The 20,429-nt window shown below is 37.7% G+C and overlaps 1 protein-coding gene across 1 annotated transcript in view; it reads right to left on the bottom strand.

The window, feature by feature from the left end:
• LOC121954762 (pro-neuregulin-3, membrane-bound isoform) overlaps positions 1-20,429 on the bottom strand; it is a 429,094-nt gene that overhangs the window by 39,108 nt on the left and 369,557 nt on the right. The window contains exon 4 of the mRNA XM_042502457.1: positions 3,601-3,624. Coding sequence (XP_042358391.1) covers positions 3,601-3,624 — 24 coding nt within the window. The remainder of the gene's footprint in view (positions 1-3,600; positions 3,625-20,429) is intronic.

Genomic DNA, 20,429 nt, shown 5'->3' with positions numbered 1-20,429 from the left:
TGAATCAGTAGGAGGGGGGCGGTTCATTCTCTATTAATCATGCAGAAGGCTATGGGTGTCTGTGGAAAATAACTACTCTGGGATTAGACTGGGTATTTTGTTTAAACCCAGAATCAAAACAGTGTGTGTGCACACAGCATGTGTTAATATATACACTTAGTATTCAAAGCTGTCCACACCATGAATAATAGCTATAAAAATGACTATACATTGATTTAAAATTCATTCTGACTCAAGTGGATGGCAGAGTCCACTCCACAACTATAACTTATATTGCTAAAGTACAATTACTGACTTATGGCTCAATAGAGTAATTACTAAGAGCACATTCACATTGCAGCAGACTGGGTCAGAAACAGAAGCATTCACATAATCCAGCCATTCTCATTCCAAAATGATCAATTACTGCCACTTTGTCGGTGACTTTGGTATAAGATTTGTCAGTAATGATGAAGCATAAGAAGCCAAAACATACCTTTTGTGGCAGTATGATATGTTTGTAAGATGACCTGAAGGGACAGGGATTGAAATCTGGTTCTCTTGTGGAACCTTATCCATACTTCTGTCAAAGCCCATGAGTCCTATAACGTAACGTTACATCTCAAGTCGAGTCACGCCATTTAATTCCAATCACTGGTCCCATACATCGATGGTACATGAAATAAAACGCAAATGCAGTACCTTCGACTGACTTCTGGTTGAAAAAAACTCAGTCAGCTGCGGCTACTGCGGCACAGCTGCATCTTCATCATCATCCGCTCAAAACAGCAGTGGTAAGCACAACCAAACTTTGTAGCAAGTCCCGTCAGTTAAAAATAGAAATCCAAAGTTGAAATCCAAGTTGAAATTGGCAGGAAAGCTAGTTAGTTAGATATACGAGGTTGATCGATAAAAGCAGGCAGTTGTTGATGCAGTGGACAATAACACAGGTTATTAAATACTTTTGCTTTGTCAGTGGACATACTGATGCACAGAGGCACCTTCTGCAGCGTTACGAAACACATCAGCTGGCAGCAGTTTGTAATGCTGCTGGCAACTGGCAAGAAAGGTCATATAGGGCAGGAAGAAGAGACGGGGATGGGTCTAACAAACTCTTGACTTTCAACTGGGAGCCAGCTGTTTGTTTCCTGTGTGAAACCAAAAGTCAGTGGAGTTATTTTAATAACTGTGCTAAAATGTGCTCGTATGTGTGGCATGTTAGGTGAGTGATGTACGTCACGTGATGTTACATGGTGTTAGTAACAACCATACTTATTTTAAGCCATGTTTCTTTTTCTAAACCTAACCATGTGCTTTTGTTGCCTAAACTTGGAGAAATAACCTAAAAACTAAGTGTTTTATGTGTGTTGTAAGTTTATTTTGAAAAAGTCTGTATACATTCTAACCTAACCTAACCCTAACACTTTTTGAAAAGACATAATGCATGTAAGTAGAAATTGACATTTCACCTTTGAACATTCAAAATTGATGCAGGAGGGTACCTAATGCACATTTTTTTGACTTGCACATCTAGAGCAAGTATGACTGGTCAAAGCTGAACAAAAAATTTGGTTGTAAACTGTGATTAGTGCTTATAACATGAAGTTTAGGAAATCATTTCACCATAAATCTTTATCGTTTCCAAATAGATTTGGCTTACTTGGTATTCTTTAAACTGTCTTGATTGTTGTGTTTTTGTCCAACCTGAATTCTTTTTTCTTTCTTGCCTTGTTCCTATATCTTAACCATTAATTATCAAAATGAATGGCCAAAACTATTTAAAAAAAACTGTCTTTAAACCAGGATTATCATTAAAAAGCTCAGTTCAAAAATCAAAAACACAGATGAAGTACTGCTTGATTCAGGCAGAACACTGATGTCCTGCTTAGATTAGCGGAAATAACAGCTTTATTCATGCTTCAGCATCAGTGGCTCATTTATCAGTTGATTGGCTACCAGCTGACTAGTATTCATACGGGTGTAGACGGTGGACTTTACTGCTGACTGTGTTTATTTAAGGGGATTTGTCCTTCCAGCAGGAACCTTAATTCCCTCAATGAACAGACTTATCTGATCAGAGCTGAATCTCACTGTATAATCATTTGCTAAAAATGATCAGATCCTTGAACTAAAGTGTCAGAATTAATGTCATCTATGGACGAAAACAGTCCTCCCAAATGCTATGCTGCTATGATCAGGAACAGAACAATGCAGGGAAAAAAAAGATTTTTAAAACCAGAGCTAAAGATTTTTCACCCTTCAAAATATGTTTTCTTCACATCTAACCCTCTTTGCACACTATATTTATTTAACTGTACATATATTGTTTCAGTGGATTGATACGTAAGCCTTTTTTTCTCAGCCTCCAAAGCCACAGACATTGACAACCAGGGTTGAGTGTGGGAGGTGCTTATCTGTGCAACCGCTTAACACAATGCTGGGGAAGACATTGGCAGGACGAGAGATGTTAGCTAGGCAAAGAAAATGTGGCAGCCTGAACAATGTTGCAGAGGCATAAAAACCTCTCGCTGAATATAAATGGGAAAACCTGCAAGATAGCTCTGTGGAAGAGATCATCTGTCACTGCCAAGTTTGCATGGTCTCAGCAAGTTCCCCTTAAAAAAAAAGCTCTAGTTCGTTTGACTGCTAATGCAGCGGTCGTGCAGCGGAAAACGAAGCATGGCGCTGCTTGTCTCTGTGAAATTTTACTTTGAGAACAAAGACGCAATGATGTCAAACCAGGGGGAGGCCATTTTCCGAGTTGATCTATTGCTTTTCCAACCTGTCTGTGTGGAAAGGGCCCAAATTACACCAACTGAGAGAGTGAGAGGCTCTAGTTAACAACAGGCTTCCATGTCGTTAACTAGTGCTCCTCAGCTGTGATACCCGACACAGAGCCTGCGAGGAGAGCCAAGAACAGGAGAGGGGAGCTTGGCAGTGACGAGGAGGAGGCGCTGGCATCCAAACCTGCGCAGCCTCGCAGGCGTGTGCATGGGAAACACAATCAAATCTCGTCAAAACTTGCATGTGGACTTTCAGAAACACACTTTTCCTGAGCATGTGCCATGCATGTGTACACACACACACACACACATGCACAGACGCACTAATGAGGAGCGCATTTGGTAACGGAGCCAACATCATAAAAACTCCCTCACTGTACCCCACTCGCCTCTCTGTTCGCACTGTTTCCAAGGAGACTGCAGCACATTGGAATTCTGAAGGGACACTTCATAAGCAATTGTGAGAGAAAGAAAGAGAGCAAGAGACAGAGGAAGCATAAAGATGGTGCAGAAAATAATGATATATAATTACATATGTGTGGAGAGAGATAAAGACAGCTGACAATTTTTCAGAGCATGTGCACAGAGTGAGGTTAATGGTTAAGAATATGTGAATTAGCATTCATAAAGACGTCATTTGTATTCATCACAGCTTTGTTGTTTCCATGTCAAGTGATTTAATGACGCCGTATGTGATCAGGCACGTTTGCTGGGTGTCGTGAACGATGCATGTACTGTATGTAAGCAACTGCTCGGCGCCATGTGGATTTAATACAAAAACAACGGGATGTTTGTGGTCGTGACTCATGCAGATGCAAGACAAGAAAAGCTTCCTTACCCATAAACTCGATGCCCAAGTGATCTGTTGTTTCAGGCAGCGGGGAGGGGGAGAGACAGAGAGAGAGAAAATAAAAGTTATTATTAAGAATGGTGTGCGTTTGCATTGTGCCACAGCGCATAGCCGAATCATCGCTGACATGTTGCTCTTTTATGGGAGCTGCTGTTTCAGTATTTTGTCCGTTGTCACATGGAGTCAGAAGGCACATGCTTGTAATGTTTCAAGAAATGTCACAGACAAACACACAGATTCCTGTATTTGTGAGGACACTCAGTATTAGTATTGCATTCTGTAACTTTTACATTGACCTAAACTTAACCTTGTACACTCTGCTTCACACTATGAGCAACTGAATCATTTAACATTAGGGATTTAAAAAAGCTGATGTCACATACTCCCATGCAGTACAAAGTACTGGCAACATTTGAAGCAAAATCTGATGACATTTGTGGGGTTATTTGCGCATGTTGCCTGATCAAATTTGATCAAACCACACCCACACAGTGCTGCTGAAACACATTAGCTGAGAGTTACAGCTACAGATTCTTATTAAAGTACATGACCAAGCAATGTTTGTATTTAACCCTTTGAAACCTGTGCAAATTGGCTTGATTTATTTAAAAAACATGAGGGTAATAACAGCAAGAATATAATGTGAAACCCGAGAAAAAAGACCCCAAAGTTAGCAAGAAATTAGTAAAATAAATAAATAAATAAAAAAAGGAAAATTACCTAAAAAATTACCAAAAAAAAGGGAAGTCATAAACAAACAAGGACATGACCTGAAAAAAAACACAATTTTAGTCATATAATTCTGATAATTATAAATAATGTTTTATTAACATTTCCCCCTACTTTTTAAAAGTGTATATTTTTTTTTAAATATACATTTTGATTTTTGATATCATTTTTTAAAGAATATATTTTTTCTTTTAAATATAATTTATCACATTTCTTGCCAAGCTGCTCACTGTCTTATTTCTACTTGTTACAATCCTAACGGGAGTCAATTAAGTATTTCTGATTCTGGTTTTGATTTTTGTCAGAAAGCTCTCTCGGCCAGTTGTTCCCTAACTTTTTCCTTGAGGGACCCCTTTAGAGTAGGCATGCCCCTGAATAAGTGACATAATGTATATCTATTTCATGTTATTTTCAATGCATATCAATAACAGTACACAAATAATAGGCTTCTTTTTAATGACAAATTAGGTGTCTTTCTCTCACTTACGCTAGGCAGTTGTTCTATTTCCTGGCTCTTAATGCCTAAATTCAAGGTTGTCCTCACAAAGATAGAAGTATGTGTGTTTGTGTCTGCACACACTCACACAAACCACAGAGACAAAAAGCTGAAAGCAAAAAAGCTGAACACACTGGTTTGTGTATCCTTGATGCCTGAACAGCATAAATATGAGAGTTTGCGTGCATTCTGCAGAGTACAACATAGGGAAACAAGAGGTCGGAGGTCATTTTGCTTCCATAAACAGCTAACATTTTGACACTAAGACCACAATTACATTTTGTAGCTATTTTCCAGCCAAGCATTCATGAGGGTTAGAGTGCAGCTGTGAGGTTTCTGCTGTTGAAGAAAGCATCTAACACATTATTATCATTATTATATTTCTTTTTTGTTTATCATTTTTATTATTCTCTCTGCCATATTTCAAATTTAACAGATTTCCCATACAACAGTCTGTAATTGTTAATTTGATTGACAGTAATTGCAAAATTTAACAGAAGAATTATCCTTATTTGGTTGTCTGGATTTTTAAAATGTATTTATTAATTTATTTTCAATCTCTGTTTATCCTTTTTTGTCCTTGTGTTTGTCTTGTTTTAGTTTGATTTTGTTCGTTTTGTACCCGTAAAGTCCCCATTGTTTTAATTTTGCACCAAAAATAAATAAAACGGCCAACACATGCAAAACATTGCATTGCAGTGTATCACAGTGCTATTTCATCAATGCTAAAAATAAGAAATCGTTTTATTCTACTGTTCATATTATATTTTTCACAATTTCTGTTTACTATGGTTAATTTATATGTAAATTATGCTTTTAAATAACTGAAATTCACCATCATTGTTCCATCCCTACAAATCTGCATATGCTTTTACTAAAAAAAACCCCAAAACAATGAAATGAATGAAAGTGAAGAGCTGCGACTTCAAAACATCATCATCATCACAGTGACTTGTCTCACAGGCGCTTCCCTGGGCTCTTAAGGACAGGAAATATAACTCTCAGCAACTGTAAGAAAATAATCTAGAGGAAGTGTTGATGTCTGTGGTGTCACCGCTGGCTTTTACCACAGTGACAGTGACTTCATCTCCTGAGTGGCCCTGCCCTACATCTTAGAGTGGGTGAGCTGGTCTTTCTAATGCGGAAAGCTCTGTCCAATCTGCCCCCAATCTTATCGGGCAATGTTAGCCTGGATGTAAGCGGATCATTTTTCACTTTACCAATGACCCAGAGACCTCTCTCCACTGCCTTTCTGATTTCTCCCTTCAAAAACGCATTCGATGTGGGACAGGAGAAGATGAACAAGATAAACTCTACTCTCTCTTCAAAGCTTTTGGGAAAAAGAAAAAAATTGGATTGGACTGGATTCAAATTTTGACAAATAGTTGTCAACTGACAGTCTGAATACAGCCCTCAAACAAACTCCACAAAGCTGTGTCTTCATAACAGACACTGAGTGAGAGAAGGAACAACTTAAGGAAACACTTTAGTTTCTCAGAGCAATTAAACAAAATGAATAATGCAACATTTCACAAGGCAAAACAACAAAACCAAGAGAGGAACAATGTCACGAAACAGAGAACAGTTTGATCTCACAGGAAATTCGTACTTCTTTGTATGAGGATAAATGTCATGCAATTTACTTGATATAGTGACCTAAGTTAGACTAAACCAAAAGTTTTTTAAAAATTAAATTACAGTCAGCAAAACGCTAAAAAGAAAGCTCATAATTGGGCCTTAAGTTTTAATCCGTTTAGATGGAACCTGTCATGTATGCATGATATGCCGCTGCATGGCATCAGGTGACTTCCCATCTTTGAGATGCCAAACGAGATTGTAGATGCACTGATTGGTGATATGAAACAGCTTTATTCAGCCCCTTTTTTTTTTTTTTACCAGTTTAAATAATCAAATCTGTTTGTTTAATAGAGCAGAGACCTCTGTGGATAATTTGGCTTCTAGCTAAAAAACCTCCTGAGCAATGAATTCTGAGGGAATTCTAACCAGGAGATATTTTAGTTGTTTGCAATCTGCAATTCACCACTAGACGCCACCAAATTCCACCAGATCTTACACAATGAACCTTTACAGGAATCCTTTATCTTTATTTGCTTTATACTTGTATTCAAAATGCTTAAAAACAACATTCTTGGTGACCCCATTGCCCTCTACAGAGCCAAAGGAAAATGACAGTGTGATCTGTCCTTTGAAATTCTGCAGTTATGCAGCCCTTTGGGTCGAGCTATAAGCGCTGCTGCTGCCAGGGTTAGAAACTCAATTTCCCATGGAGCTCAATGAGTGGAGCCTAGCACTAAAGCTGCCAAGGTTAGGGATTTCATTTTCTGTGTAGCTTGGTGGGTAGAGCATATATCAGCACCAGCACTGTCAGGATATGAGCTTCAGATCCCACTGGGGCCACCCATACTCAAGATGTATGCACTCCTGCTACTGTAAACCACTTTAGATGGAAGGGCCCACCAAGTGTCATATGTTAAATATGCTCTGTGCAAACTGATGGCCTTTGAATCATTTGGTTGGCCGACAGATACCAGCGGAGATGCCACATCTGAATCCAAAACAGGCTGGAAACTGTCCAAAAGTGGGACATACATTTTCACAAAAAAGGTATATTGTTTTTTCCATAAGAAGAAGATTTACGAAAGAGAGGCACACAAAGAGGTGCAATGCAAAAAAAACCCCAAATATAAGCTGTCATCAAAAGCCAAACTCACAAAACTTTATTCTGAAACTAAAGAGAAGCTCTCAAAGTTTCAAAGACACCAAACATGTCAAACTGAATTTTGAGGAGATCTATATTATATTTCTATTTGATGGACATCACGACAAAGGAGCTGCAATCAAGAGGTAGAAATATATCCAGAATATATGAGATACTCAAAAACAGAATGGAATAAGATAAAGTTTTGTAAATGTTATTTTTGTATTATTATAAAGGGAGCAGTTACTGGAAAGCAGAATAATAATAATTGCATAGCTGGGGAAGATTGAGCTAATTTTATTTAGTTTATATTATGTTGAATAGTTTATATCATTATGGTCACAAATTGTTTTAGATCCTTTACTTTGAAGTATAGTAGGAAAAAATGAAAATACTCAGTACGGGTATGTCAAATCAGATAGTTCTTGATTAAATGTAGTTATTTACATTATACTGGTGATTTTCAAGTTTTTTGATGAAAATGCATGTTTTCTTATGTAATGCGAGACTATAATGGACATTTCCTTTTCATATTCACTTCGAAACATTCCACTTGGATAACTGTTACTGGGGTTTATTTGCAGCCCCTTGTGTTGCATGTTGAGGTGGAAATTAAAAATCACTTCATCTTTTGTTAAGTTCAGTTCAAAGAGTAGTCTTTACTGACTGTGTAGTTTGTTTTTAACCTAAGACATATTCTTTTATACAGCCATGATGTTTTAGTCTGACTATGTTACAACCCAGCTGCTTGAGAAAATCCAGGCATTGAATGCAACAATATTTCAGTAAAAACAACCACTCTTTGTGGCACTATCCCCAGTGGAAAACAGTAGAAAACACCCATGTTTGTTGCTAATAAGCTGCTGGAAAAACGGGGTCAGGTCGCTCAAACACAACCAGTTAAGTTGTATTACGCCATCCAGCTCATATACTACATCACGCTAAAATGTTAATATGATATTTATGCAATTTGCAAATGAAACGTATTTCTGGTTTGCAGAAATGTACACTGCCAACACTTTCTACTGGCAACTGGTTTGATTAAAGATGATGTTTTATAATGGCTGAATCTGCTGATGAAATGAAAGCAAATTGCGTATAGAATATATTCAGTGCAATGCTGCTAAATCTGCTGTATATCTCTCCTGTTTGCAGACATTGAATCTGAAATGAAATGGACTGTAAAGTCCATAGAAATATCCTTCAAATGTCTAATCCTTCACATTTGCAATGATTTCTGCAAATAAACCAGAGGCCACGCAGGAACTCACATGAAGAAACTAAGCAAACCAATGTGGCATTTTATATGAAACTAGATACTCCCAACCCTGTGTGTGTGTGTGTGTGTGTGTGTGTGTGTGTGTGTGTGTGTGTGTGTGTGTGTCTGCAGCCTGAAGTGGAGGCAGGTGTGGGTGGTGGGGGGAGTCTGTAGCGTGTCGCCCTACTTCCCCTCCCTGTGGACCCACACATGGCGATGACAATAGGCTAGATGTATGTGCGTGTGTTTGTGTGAGTGTGTGTGTGTGTGCATGTGTGTGTGCTTCCTGCCTACTTCCACCTCTGGAGTGAGCCTCACAGTGGAAGACAGATTAGCTGACCTCCGCAGGGACACACACCCCGCTGACTTACAGACTACTCTCATCTGAGAACGCTACTGTACATATATCATATTTTATCATGAATATATAATTATGAAACTAGTGGTGATGATAACATAATGCATCATAAAATGTAACAATAGCCTTCATGTGATTTATTCTTTCAATTAATTTGGATTTATCAAAGTTATCAAACCTGATTAATTTAATAAAATCCTGGCAGATGATTAAGTTATTTCAATTCTAATGTGAGAATAAGGACACGAAATACACCTAGACACACACACACACACACACACACACACACACACACACACACAAAAAAAAAAAAAAAAAGATCAAAATGATGATGCAAAAATGATCTTTTATTCCTGTCTGATACGTGGTTTTTGTTATCACAGCCAGATGAGCGTCTGTTCTTCTCTTGTAAAGCTGTGGCCATGGTAGGGGCCTTGCTGCTGTGTTAAAAAATACTTAAAACTGTATCAAAAAAGTACAAGAGGTGAAAGTGAAAAAAAAAAAAAAAAAGAGATGGCAGCATTAGAGCAAAAAGAAAAAAAACTTGAAATGAACCATTTCAGGGTCAGTGCTTTCAGTCTGCATTCACCAGAGGGTGATTAGTGCTAATGCCATCTGACTGAACACAATTGATTAATCATTTTGATTGACAGATTGAGGCTGGTATCTGTGGGACTACCAGTGCTACGACTAATTAATATCTTATCCATCAATCAGGGAAAAGTCCATTGCTGATTGTGATTCTTTTGCATGATTTATTACATGTGGTGTGCTGCAAGGCTTAGTGCTCGTCTCACTATAGTCTGTTAGTGTTTTATACACTCAAGCTGATGAATAAAATAAGCTGCAGCAGGTGAAAAACGATGCCTTTTTTTTTTACATTAACACTGAAAACAAAGAGCATGTCTCCTAAAAAGAATATATACAAGTCTTGCATCATCCAAGAACAAAGAGCAGATACTGTATATAGGACTTTTCAAAGTAAAGCCCAAACTATCTACCAGAATAAATATGAGCATTGTGCATTTCTGCAAACCACGGATATTTTACATTTGTTTAACCTTTTGCACATACATTTTGTGTTCTTTATACTCTATTTTTCATTTTATACTTTATATTGCTTCTACATTTTTATCTTGTATCTTATTACATATTAAAGTAACTAGTTTTATTCTTCCTCTTTTAATTTTTTTACACCAAAACACCTAGTCATATTCTTGTATGTGTAAATGACCGAGTGTTGTAAGAGAGTTAACCAGTCTAATACGGTTTATGATCTAAGGGAAGGCCAGTGTAAAAAGGTATGTTTTGAGCTGTTTCTGAAATATGCTCACAGAATCTGACTGTCGACTCTGCAGTGGAGTTGTGTTCCATTACTTTTAAGCATAGGCACTAAAAACTGCTTGTTCCACTTTTTTGTGAGTCCTTGGGACTGTTAATAGTTCAGATTCTGATGATCATTGTGCATGACATGACAGGCAAGCTGTTATGTATGAGGGTGACATATCGTTAAGAGCTTTAAAAATAGCAGGAAAACATTAAAACCAATCCTTTATGATAAACAATGCTTTTGACAGGAACTAGCACCTAAATGCAAAGTGTATAGAGTGGGAGCTGATGACTAAACCTCAACAGTGGTGACTAGAGGACAAGTGAGGAATGGCAGAGTCCTGAGGGAGACTGCACAGGCGGCAGAGTGACACACTGGACATTTTATTTGCGTTTGAGGAAGGAACTGCAATGATGAATTGTTGATCTGTATAATAATTATTAATCTGCTAATTTCAAAACCTGCATAATGTCCACAAAGGGTTGATAATTCTTTAACCCTTTGCAACCTGGGTTAATAGGCTTGATTTCTTTAAATAACAGGAAAAGAAGGCAATGAGGAACTGACCCTCAAAATTAGCATTAAATTAGTAAAAAGTACAAAAATTACCTGAAAACTAGTAAAAGAAAAAAAGGGAATGAAAAAGAAACATAACACAAGGGGCTGACCTGAAAAAAGTGCTATAATATTTTAAATATTATTATGATAATAGTAAATATAGTTTAGCTAATGATTTGTTTCCCTAGCTTTTTAAAAATAATTTTCTGCAGGACAGTTATTGCCAAGTTGCCCTCTGTCTTTTCCGACATGTTTTCAAAAGAAATCAAACCAGTTTGCTAAGGTGTTCAAAGCTTTGGATACTTTCAAACAGCTGTCTGAACACAGCACAAGAACAGTAATGTCAACCCAGGTTTTAACAGGTTAAACTTGAAGATTCAATAAATTATAAAAGTATTTACATGTGTGGGTTTTTGTGTTGTCCTGTTTTATATCAGTTGATATTTTAATGTATTTTAATTGACAGTTCTTTTATAATTTTAAGGGTGTGTCACCTTTACTCTGACAGTTGTCCCCGTGCCTCACTCCAAAGATTTGGCATCTGACCACTTGAATCTCAATTTGTGCTTTGCACACTGCACTCAATAGGATTTGCAAATTCCCCTGTGTCGCCCTGTTTAGTGCAGATAAAGTCTGTGCACTGCAACACACACACAACCACACATAATCATCACTTTTACATCCCTCTGTCAGATAAAAAAAAATGAATAATTCTACAGATGGGCATGAGGGAGTGATTGCATCATGTTCACATCTCGGCCTGTTTGGTAGCTTCCCTCTCCATGTGTGCAGAACAGAGAATACACTGCGTGCTGCTATTTCCAATTAGTGCTCAGCACTCTTCCGAGAGCGGGAAATAAATTGATATTTTGACAGATGGCGGATCTGAGGGAGCGGAGGGGAAACTAAATGATCGCCCTGCATTGTCCACTGTTCAGCTTTTGATGAAATTCAATATGGATAAGTCACACAATCGGGTGACGCAACAGAGAGTCTGAGTTTCTCACTGTGGCTCGCTCTTGCTCTGTGTTACACAATATTTTGTTGTTGACTAGATTTTGCAGGTGTGTGAACATATCTACTGAGATCATAACTTCTTTTTTTAAGCAGTGATGTACATAGAAATGGAGAGGCTGCTTGTGTGAAGAAAAAACAAATCTGAAATGTTTATTTCACCCTTCTGACAAAGCTGCAATAACGTCTGCCTTAAGGTTTGCAACATACTTAAGCCTTTGAAATCTGAGCAAATTGGCTTGATTTCTTTCAAAAAACATGAGAAGATAATAAGCAATGAAAGAAATGACCCAAAAATTAAAAGAAATTAGTAAAAAGTTAAAGAAAATTAGCTTAACAACACAAAAAAAAAAAAAAAAAAAGAAAGGAAGGCATAGCAAAAAACAACAAAGACAAAAAAAACAATAATATGACCTGGAAAAAAGATGTTTTGATAGTTTTGTTGAATAATTTTGTAATTATAATAATTAATAAATATTTTCCCTCACTCTTTTCCCTCGACACTTTCCCCGCTTTTTAAAAATAATTTTGTAAATCTACTAATTTATTGCAGTTTGTGAGACATTTCTTAACACATTGCTCGTTGTCTTGCACCAGTTTGCTCAGGGTTCAGAGGTTTAAATTACCTGTGAGGGATCTGAAAGCAGTACAAGAAAAGTGATGTCACTCTAGGTTTCAAAGGGGATAAATTCTGAGTTGTTGCTTTTTTATTTTCTAACATTTTTATAAGTAAAAGCATTAAAATGCAAAATGGTGCTGCAAACATACCAATGTCAGTAGCCAAGAAAATGTTTCAGCCCCAAAGTGGTTTAGTGGTTTTTCAAATTGCTTTCCTATATTTTTGAAGGTCACGTCTGTCCTAAGTTAAAAGGAGCATCCTGTAGCACACTACAGTCTGACAGATTAATGTCCATGTGTGTGTGTGTGTGTGTGCAAAAATACATGTTTAAAAATCCCTAAACAGTCTATTTGCTGAATGCCAGTCTCAGTCATCATGGATTCGAATGTCATCTGCTGCTGACCCCTTTCATCATTTTATCATTTCATCATTTGTTTTTCTCTCTCTTGCATCCCTCTTTTTTTGCCCCCAGCAGTTGCCATAGCAACAAGGTATCTGTATCTTCTGACCTGACAGAAGCTCTTTCATCTGAGCTGTCTGCTCTGCATCCATAAATCAGAGTGCTCCAAACAACAGGCCCCGGGAGAGATGATCAACTTATGGCTTACTCTACAACCCAAAACCCACTCAGAGTCACAGCACTCAACAAGAAAACTACTAACGCACTCTGGAGTCATTTTCATTATGCAGGATAAAGGAAGTTGCAGAGAGAGGAAAAAAACTTTAAACCTCCGCTTACCAACTTTTTCACATTAAATGAAATTGGAATTGTGTGAAATATCACCAACTCTGCAGTTCTTCGAAGTTTTTTTTAATCTCTTTCATTTGTTTGGTTTGCTGTTGTGACATATTTACTGAACAGTTTTGTCTCAGTGCTCTCATTAACCTTGTTTCCGGCTGATGCATGTTGCTGTTTTCAGCAAACAATTTCGGTTAAATACACTGTAGACAGAAGACAGAATAAAGTTTGCTAAGAGTTGAAGAAATATAGCAGCTAAAGAGCCAGATTGTTTTCTTAAAGGAGGAGGTGGACAGAAACATGACTCCAACACATATAGCTCTGTGTTCACAAGCAAATTATCTACTAGTAATTCAGTGATGCTAAGCTTTTAAAGTGATAAGTTGTCAGGATTGAGTGTTTTCTTCACGATTTTCTAAATAAAACCGCTTTAAAATATAAATAAAATAAAATAAAAACCGTTCCTGCAGCTGTTCCTGCAGCTGTTCCTGCAGATCCTAAAAAAAGTTGTATTATGCATTGAACTAATTCATGTAAAAGTAACATCTTATTGATGTTTAAATTCTTAAATCAATTTTTCAATTGTCTCAAATGCTAAGACATGGAAATTAGAATTTTATGAACTGTTTTTTTCTGATGCGGCATTATAAAAAAACCCCAACAAATTTATATATATATATATATATAATTATATATATAAAGAGACAACATCTATCTACTGTCTAGTCAACAAAAAAAGTCTTTTGAATAAAGATTAACTAAACATAAACATTTTATGCAAAATGTCCCCAACATTACATAATTAAGGTCAGTTTATGTTTTTTTTTTCTTCTGTTTTGGTTATTGTAAAATATATAATATATATATATATATATATATATATATATATATATATATATATATATATGTGTGTGTGTGTGTGTGTGTGTGTGTGTGTGTGTGCATGTCGGTCTGACGTTCTGGCAGTATCCCATTGATTTGCTGATAATAACTAACTTGTTTTTTTTTTTTTTTTTTCTTAAACCAACCAGCTGGCACTATATCTATAAATAACATGAGAGAGGGATAACTTTGAGCTGGATCCAACAAATCAATAATAATAAGAACAACAATAATTGTGCAAGAATCTTGGAGTAAACCTCGACAACACACTGGACTGGGAATGTAACACTGAAGCTGTCTGCAGGAAAGGACAGAGCAAAAGTCTGCTTCCTGAGGAGACTCAGGTCCTAATGGGTGCAGCAACATGCTGCAGATCATTTATCAGTCTGTTGTTTCAAGTACAGTTTTCTTTGCTGCAGTGTTCTGTAACTGGGCGTCGACGCCAGCGACCCACAGAAACTCAACAAAACAAGGCCGGCTCTGTTGTGGAAACCACCTTGGAGCCATTAGAGGCTGCTGTGGAGAAGATGATGCTTCACAAACTGTTGTGGATCATGGAAAATCCTCACATCCTCTTTAGAGCCTGGTCAAACAACGAAGCACTTTTTGTAAGAGACTGATCTAACTCCACAGTGACAAGGAGCACTACAGGTCCTTCCTGCCAGCTGCCATCTCATTGTACAAGCAGTCCCCCCTGTGTCAGGACAGGAGGGGGGAGAGGTGAAGACTCATGCTTCCCCCCTCAAGTCTCCTGCAGACTGCAAGATTTGTCTCTCATAAGTTCAGTGCAAGCTAAAATGACTGTGCGATGACATCATCTACTGAATCACGGGCGACAAAAGTCCATTGACGATGGTGTTCACACGGCAGTGTGGACCGTCACAATGGTTAAGATAAGGCAAAAAAGTCACATGTGGTTAGATTTAGGCAAAAGAGGCACATGGTACATTGTAGAAAAAAAAATTGTGTGCGTTGCATGTGGAAGCGCGCGGTGCCATCCAGCTGTCTGCTAGCGTACAATAACAACGCAATAGCTTCTATCTGAGTGTGTTTTCATCTGATGCCAGGTGTGCAGCGACATAAAGCACCAGTCAGCAAAGCAAAGTGCATGTTGCAGACCAGCGGGCGAGACATGACATGCTTATTTAACTGACAGTGCCAAACCAGGCATTTACTTAATTGCACTTTAGGTGTATAGAAGTAAAAAGTTAGCTCAGCAGTGTGGATATATTTGATACTTTTTTGAATATACACAAAATAAGCAAAAAAAATCAGAAAGAAACAGAGTCTCAGAGTTGTGTTTGTTACTTCTGCTTTTCGCCGTGCAGAGTGACTCTTCTTATTTCCATTCAGGTCTTATCCTAATTGCTTTCTCTACAACGCTCTCTCCTCTGCCTCATTTTCAAATTCTCCATGTTCCCCTCTCTCCGTCTCTCAGTGATTCTGCTCCGTCTTTAGTGTGGAAAAGCTCGCTTCATCAGTGTATTAAGATAGAGATTAACTACAGTTCAAGAAAATGGCAGCTTCACAGATCCAGTGTTAACTGCACAATTCCTCACACTCTTTCAACTATCACACTTGCCCAAATTATCATCTGTGGATGCAAATGCCTCCCACACACCCCTGTGTGAACATTTACATCCACAGAAACATACAGAGAAAACAAAAACAGAATAGAACCAGAATAAATCAAACAAAAGACAGACTTAACCCGATTAGCGACATCACCCTTCTGTGCTGCTTTTAGATGCCTTTTACAAGAATTTAAACCTTTGAACCCTGAGCAAACTGGTGTAATTTCCTCCAAAAACAACTTAGTAAGAAATGCTCCACAGACTGCAAAAAATGAGTATATATACAAAATGTATTTTAGAAAGCTAGGGAAAAATGTAGAAGGAAAATAGCGAAAAAAACCTACATGTATTATTATCATAATTACAGATCTGAAATAGTGCTACAAAATTATTACAATTAATATGTATGTATGTAATGAATGTAATTTTCTTGTACTTAAAAAAATTCTAATTTCAATTAGAAATCAATCAAAGAAATCAAGCCAGTTTCACCTGACTACATTTAATAGAATCACGCTGAAAGCTTCTTATTTTGACAAGCTTCTGATAATAACGCTGAATTAAAAAAGCCTGATGAGATTTCTCTTATATTAATTCCACTCCATCCCTTCATTACAACCATCAAACTACCCACATCTTTGCATTATGACCACTCATCGTCCCCGAGCCAGGTGGGTGTTCAGTCCATTAAACATCAGCAAGTGCACATGCACGATAACTCATCCTTCTGTTTCTTTTTTTTGTGTGTTTAAAGAAAATGCAGACTTCACCTCCATTTGACAGTAACCTCCCTCACATTATTTCCTGCTCGCCGCACAGCATTAAAGCAAAGTGACACAAAATGAGACAGAGAGGTCCAACCATACGAGACTACTTTTAACTGGTGCTGAGTTATTGGGTTGAAATCATTTTCACTCTCAAATTAATTGTCTGAGCCTTTTGGTTCTGCGCAAGGACACACTTTACATTAGTGATGTTTTTTTGGAGCCTTGAAGGTAAATGGGCCTGAAGCATATTCATAAATATGGTGCATGAAAAGGTGTTTACAATCTACAGTACGAACACATTTTCAATGTCACATATGGATGGTTAACGCAACATTTTTAACATTTTCAGACTGAGATGGGATTCAGTGTTATTTAGACTTGGAGTAACTTGTCCAATCTGTGAAAGCTGCTGTTAAAATCCACGTAGGGAGAACTTGTGAGTCAACGTGGGAACGCCTACAGGGAGCTGTCAATCATCATCAGGGTCGCATCACCGAGAACACATCTTCCTCTCTGGCCCTCAGGCTAAAACCTACACACAAACACACACACACATTGCATCTGCGAGGGCTTTCTATTCACCTTTTTCGTTCCGTAACACCTCGTACCCTTTTTGTATTTTTATCTTTTGCTGCTATGCATCATCAGCTTGCAATGCTCAGTGTGTTCCCGGTGTTACTTTGTGAGGTGATGTGATTTATCTTTTTGATGGACCCACTTTTCCTCAACATGCCTCGTCTACTTCTACTTAAGCTTGTGCTTTTCCATAATTTCTTCCCAAAATGGCTTACAAAAACGTCCATAAAACAGGTGTGAGCTTGTTGCTTTCAACTGCAGGCAAAATGTGTAGGAGGAAGGAGTAAAAGCTCCAGTTAAACAGCAATAGAATAAAATCAGGGGAGTTTTCTTTTCGTGGCTTTAGTAAGAGTTTGACTTGGGTGCGTTTAGAGAGCATGATGTAATGTGGATGCATTGCATTCAGGACTATAGAGGCTCCTGTTGGTAAAAAAAAAAAAAGATTCTCCTGCCCCTTCGAGAATGGATTTCTCTCTGTATGGCTGTTGAAAGTCAATACAAAAAGAGTTTCATATCTTTTTACTCAAGTCTGATTCAGAGTTTAGCATCTACCATTTTCTGTTCATACATGGTTGAACACAATTCGGCTACTAAACTTTATTCAAGCCGGAGTATCTGTTGGCTGGCTCTGCAGGTAGGGCACACAATGATTCACGTAAAGTAAGAAGCTACAGAGCTGAGATCAAATTCTCCTATTCTCTGAGGTTTAAATAACAATATTAATTTTATTATTAAATGATATTATTATCATTTATTAAAGAAATGTGTTCTTGATCAAGAGGGAGAACTATGGCCAAATACTTGATTTGTAAGGTAACAGTTGCCTTGACTTTTGACCACAAAAATCTAAGCAGTTCATCCTTGATTCCAAGTGGACGTTTGTGCCAAATTTGTAAGTTGAACTTTTTGAAACAATTTGAAAGTTGTACTTGCATATCACGTTCACGAGGATGAGACAGAAGAGGTCACGGTGACCTTGACCTTTGACCTATGACTGCCAGCATCTAATCAGTTCATTGTTAAGTTTAAGTGGACATTTGAGCTAAATTTGAAAAAAATATCTCAGGGCATTCTTGAGATATCGCATCCATGAGAATGAAACAAATGGAAGTACAACCCAAAACATATTGCCTCCGGCCACGGTTTTCTCTCGTGCAGAGGCATAAAAATAACAGGTAACTGTTTTGACACAACTTCAGAGACTAAACTCAAAGTTGTGCGGCTACCTCTCAGCTGTTTGTGCTCCCTAATCAAAAGCATGTTGCGGGGAAATTCAAATTTTGCTCTCATTTCATCAGCTTCCAGGGTAATGAAAACGATCTGTCAAAGAAATTAATTCAATTCTGATATGATATTTTATGCCGATTAGTCACCATGTAAATTGCAGCTCCCTAATTACTCTATAATTCATCATTATTACACATCACAAAATTTTTACAATTTTTCATCACAGAGAACTCAAATGAATTTACTAAATTTACGAGCTAATAATGTTGTTTTAAATAAACTTAACCTTATAACATTTGAAAAGCTTCATGATGATGAGACGACAACAAAACATGCTGATAATTTCTTGTAAGTTTAAGGACGTAATTAGCATCCTGAAGTCTCCAGTTTACATTTTAAAAGGTGTCTATAGGACTGACTAGATGCCAACTGCAGGAATGTAAAGGAGAAATTGAGCCAGCCAGGCTTTAGATGTGGCAGCGGAAGGTCAGCCAGTGAATCACTGATGCCTCTGGGGCTTTTGGAAACCAGGAGGAAGGAAGGAGAGAGACAAGGAGGAGGGCGGCTCACCGACAGGCTTTGCAAGGATGAGTGAGTAAGAGAGGGAGGAGGCAGGAAAGAGTAAACTGTTCCCAAAAGCGATGAAATGAAGGAGGAGGCAGGAGTGAGGAGAATGAGAGAGGCAGGACATGTCAAAAGAGAGTTTGGGTTGTTCTGGTAAGTGATAAGGAGAGTTTTAGTAAGCAGCGCCTGAAGGGCACGGAGGACAGAGAGATAGAAGAAAGAGGTGGAGAGAGTTGAAAGAGAGCCTGATGGAGACCGACAGAGGGCAGCCCATGATTCAGCAGGGCAGGGCACATGTCATGTTCTTAAGTCACATACTGTTTAAGACTCCCCCCTCTCTCTTACTCTGTCTATCCCTCCTTTCACTTTGTATTTCATTACCTGCAGTAAAGTCAAAAAGCCAGATAAATAACAAAATCCACTACTTTTCACTTGCACTTTTTAAAGAAGAAATACTGTGCTACTTTCTAGGTTCATGCTTGTATTTGGGGTTTCTAAAAAAACATGTTTAAATGCTTTATTATTAAAAAGTATTTCCTCTTTCTGTCTGTGCTGGAACACTTTTAATTTACTCTCCGTTTGAGATGTTAAATATACGTCTGTTTCTGCGTCATTACTGCAGCTGGGAAATGACTGTAAATCAGGAGAAATTAACAAATTTGGTAACCAAGATTACATGTTTCCCTGATGTTAGTGTGAAAGTAAATGCACTAGATGCACTTTCTACTGAAAAATATCACCAGTAAATCCCAATTCAAAATCGTGACAAACTGGACATTTTTCACCACAATAGGAGAAACGAACAAAATTTGCCACCAAATTTACATCCATCCCTAAGGTTAGGATTTAGCTATCATGAAAAATCACCAATATAATTTCAAACCAAAATCCTTGATGGGACATGTTCCAAAACCAAGATTAGCTGTCACAGAGAATAGTGATTTCTACTGTGAAAAATCACCAATAAAAGCTATGGGAAAAACTTCAAAACTGGACATTAAAGCAATAATTTGATCCAGAATTTGGAGGAATTAACAACATTTTGGCAACCAAGTGCACATGTTTCCCTGATTTTTTTTAATTTAGTGATTTTGTGTCAGGGACAATGCAATGAACACAGTAACAAGTTCAAGAACAAATCACTGATATGTTGCATACAGGGTTTCTGGCCAGGGCTAATTTGCAGCGCTGGTTGTTAGTATGTTGCTACACATAGCAGTGTAGGATACATAATGTTAATACTTGCAGTAGAAAGAGAGAGAGACTCCATTTGTTTCTTGCAGAGGGAGGTTAAATAGGTGAGACCTTTGAAAGTATTTTTTATTTATGAAAACCTCAGAAAGTAGCCAGGTTCCAGACCTATACCATGCAAAGCCACAGATAATACAGCTTCTGTGCAGACTGAGA

Source organism: Plectropomus leopardus, chromosome 15 (genome assembly GCF_008729295.1).
Source record: "Plectropomus leopardus isolate mb chromosome 15, YSFRI_Pleo_2.0, whole genome shotgun sequence".
NCBI classification, from domain to species: domain Eukaryota; kingdom Metazoa; phylum Chordata; class Actinopteri; order Perciformes; family Serranidae; genus Plectropomus; species Plectropomus leopardus.
This window is presented reverse-complemented; position numbering and strand designations above follow the sequence as displayed.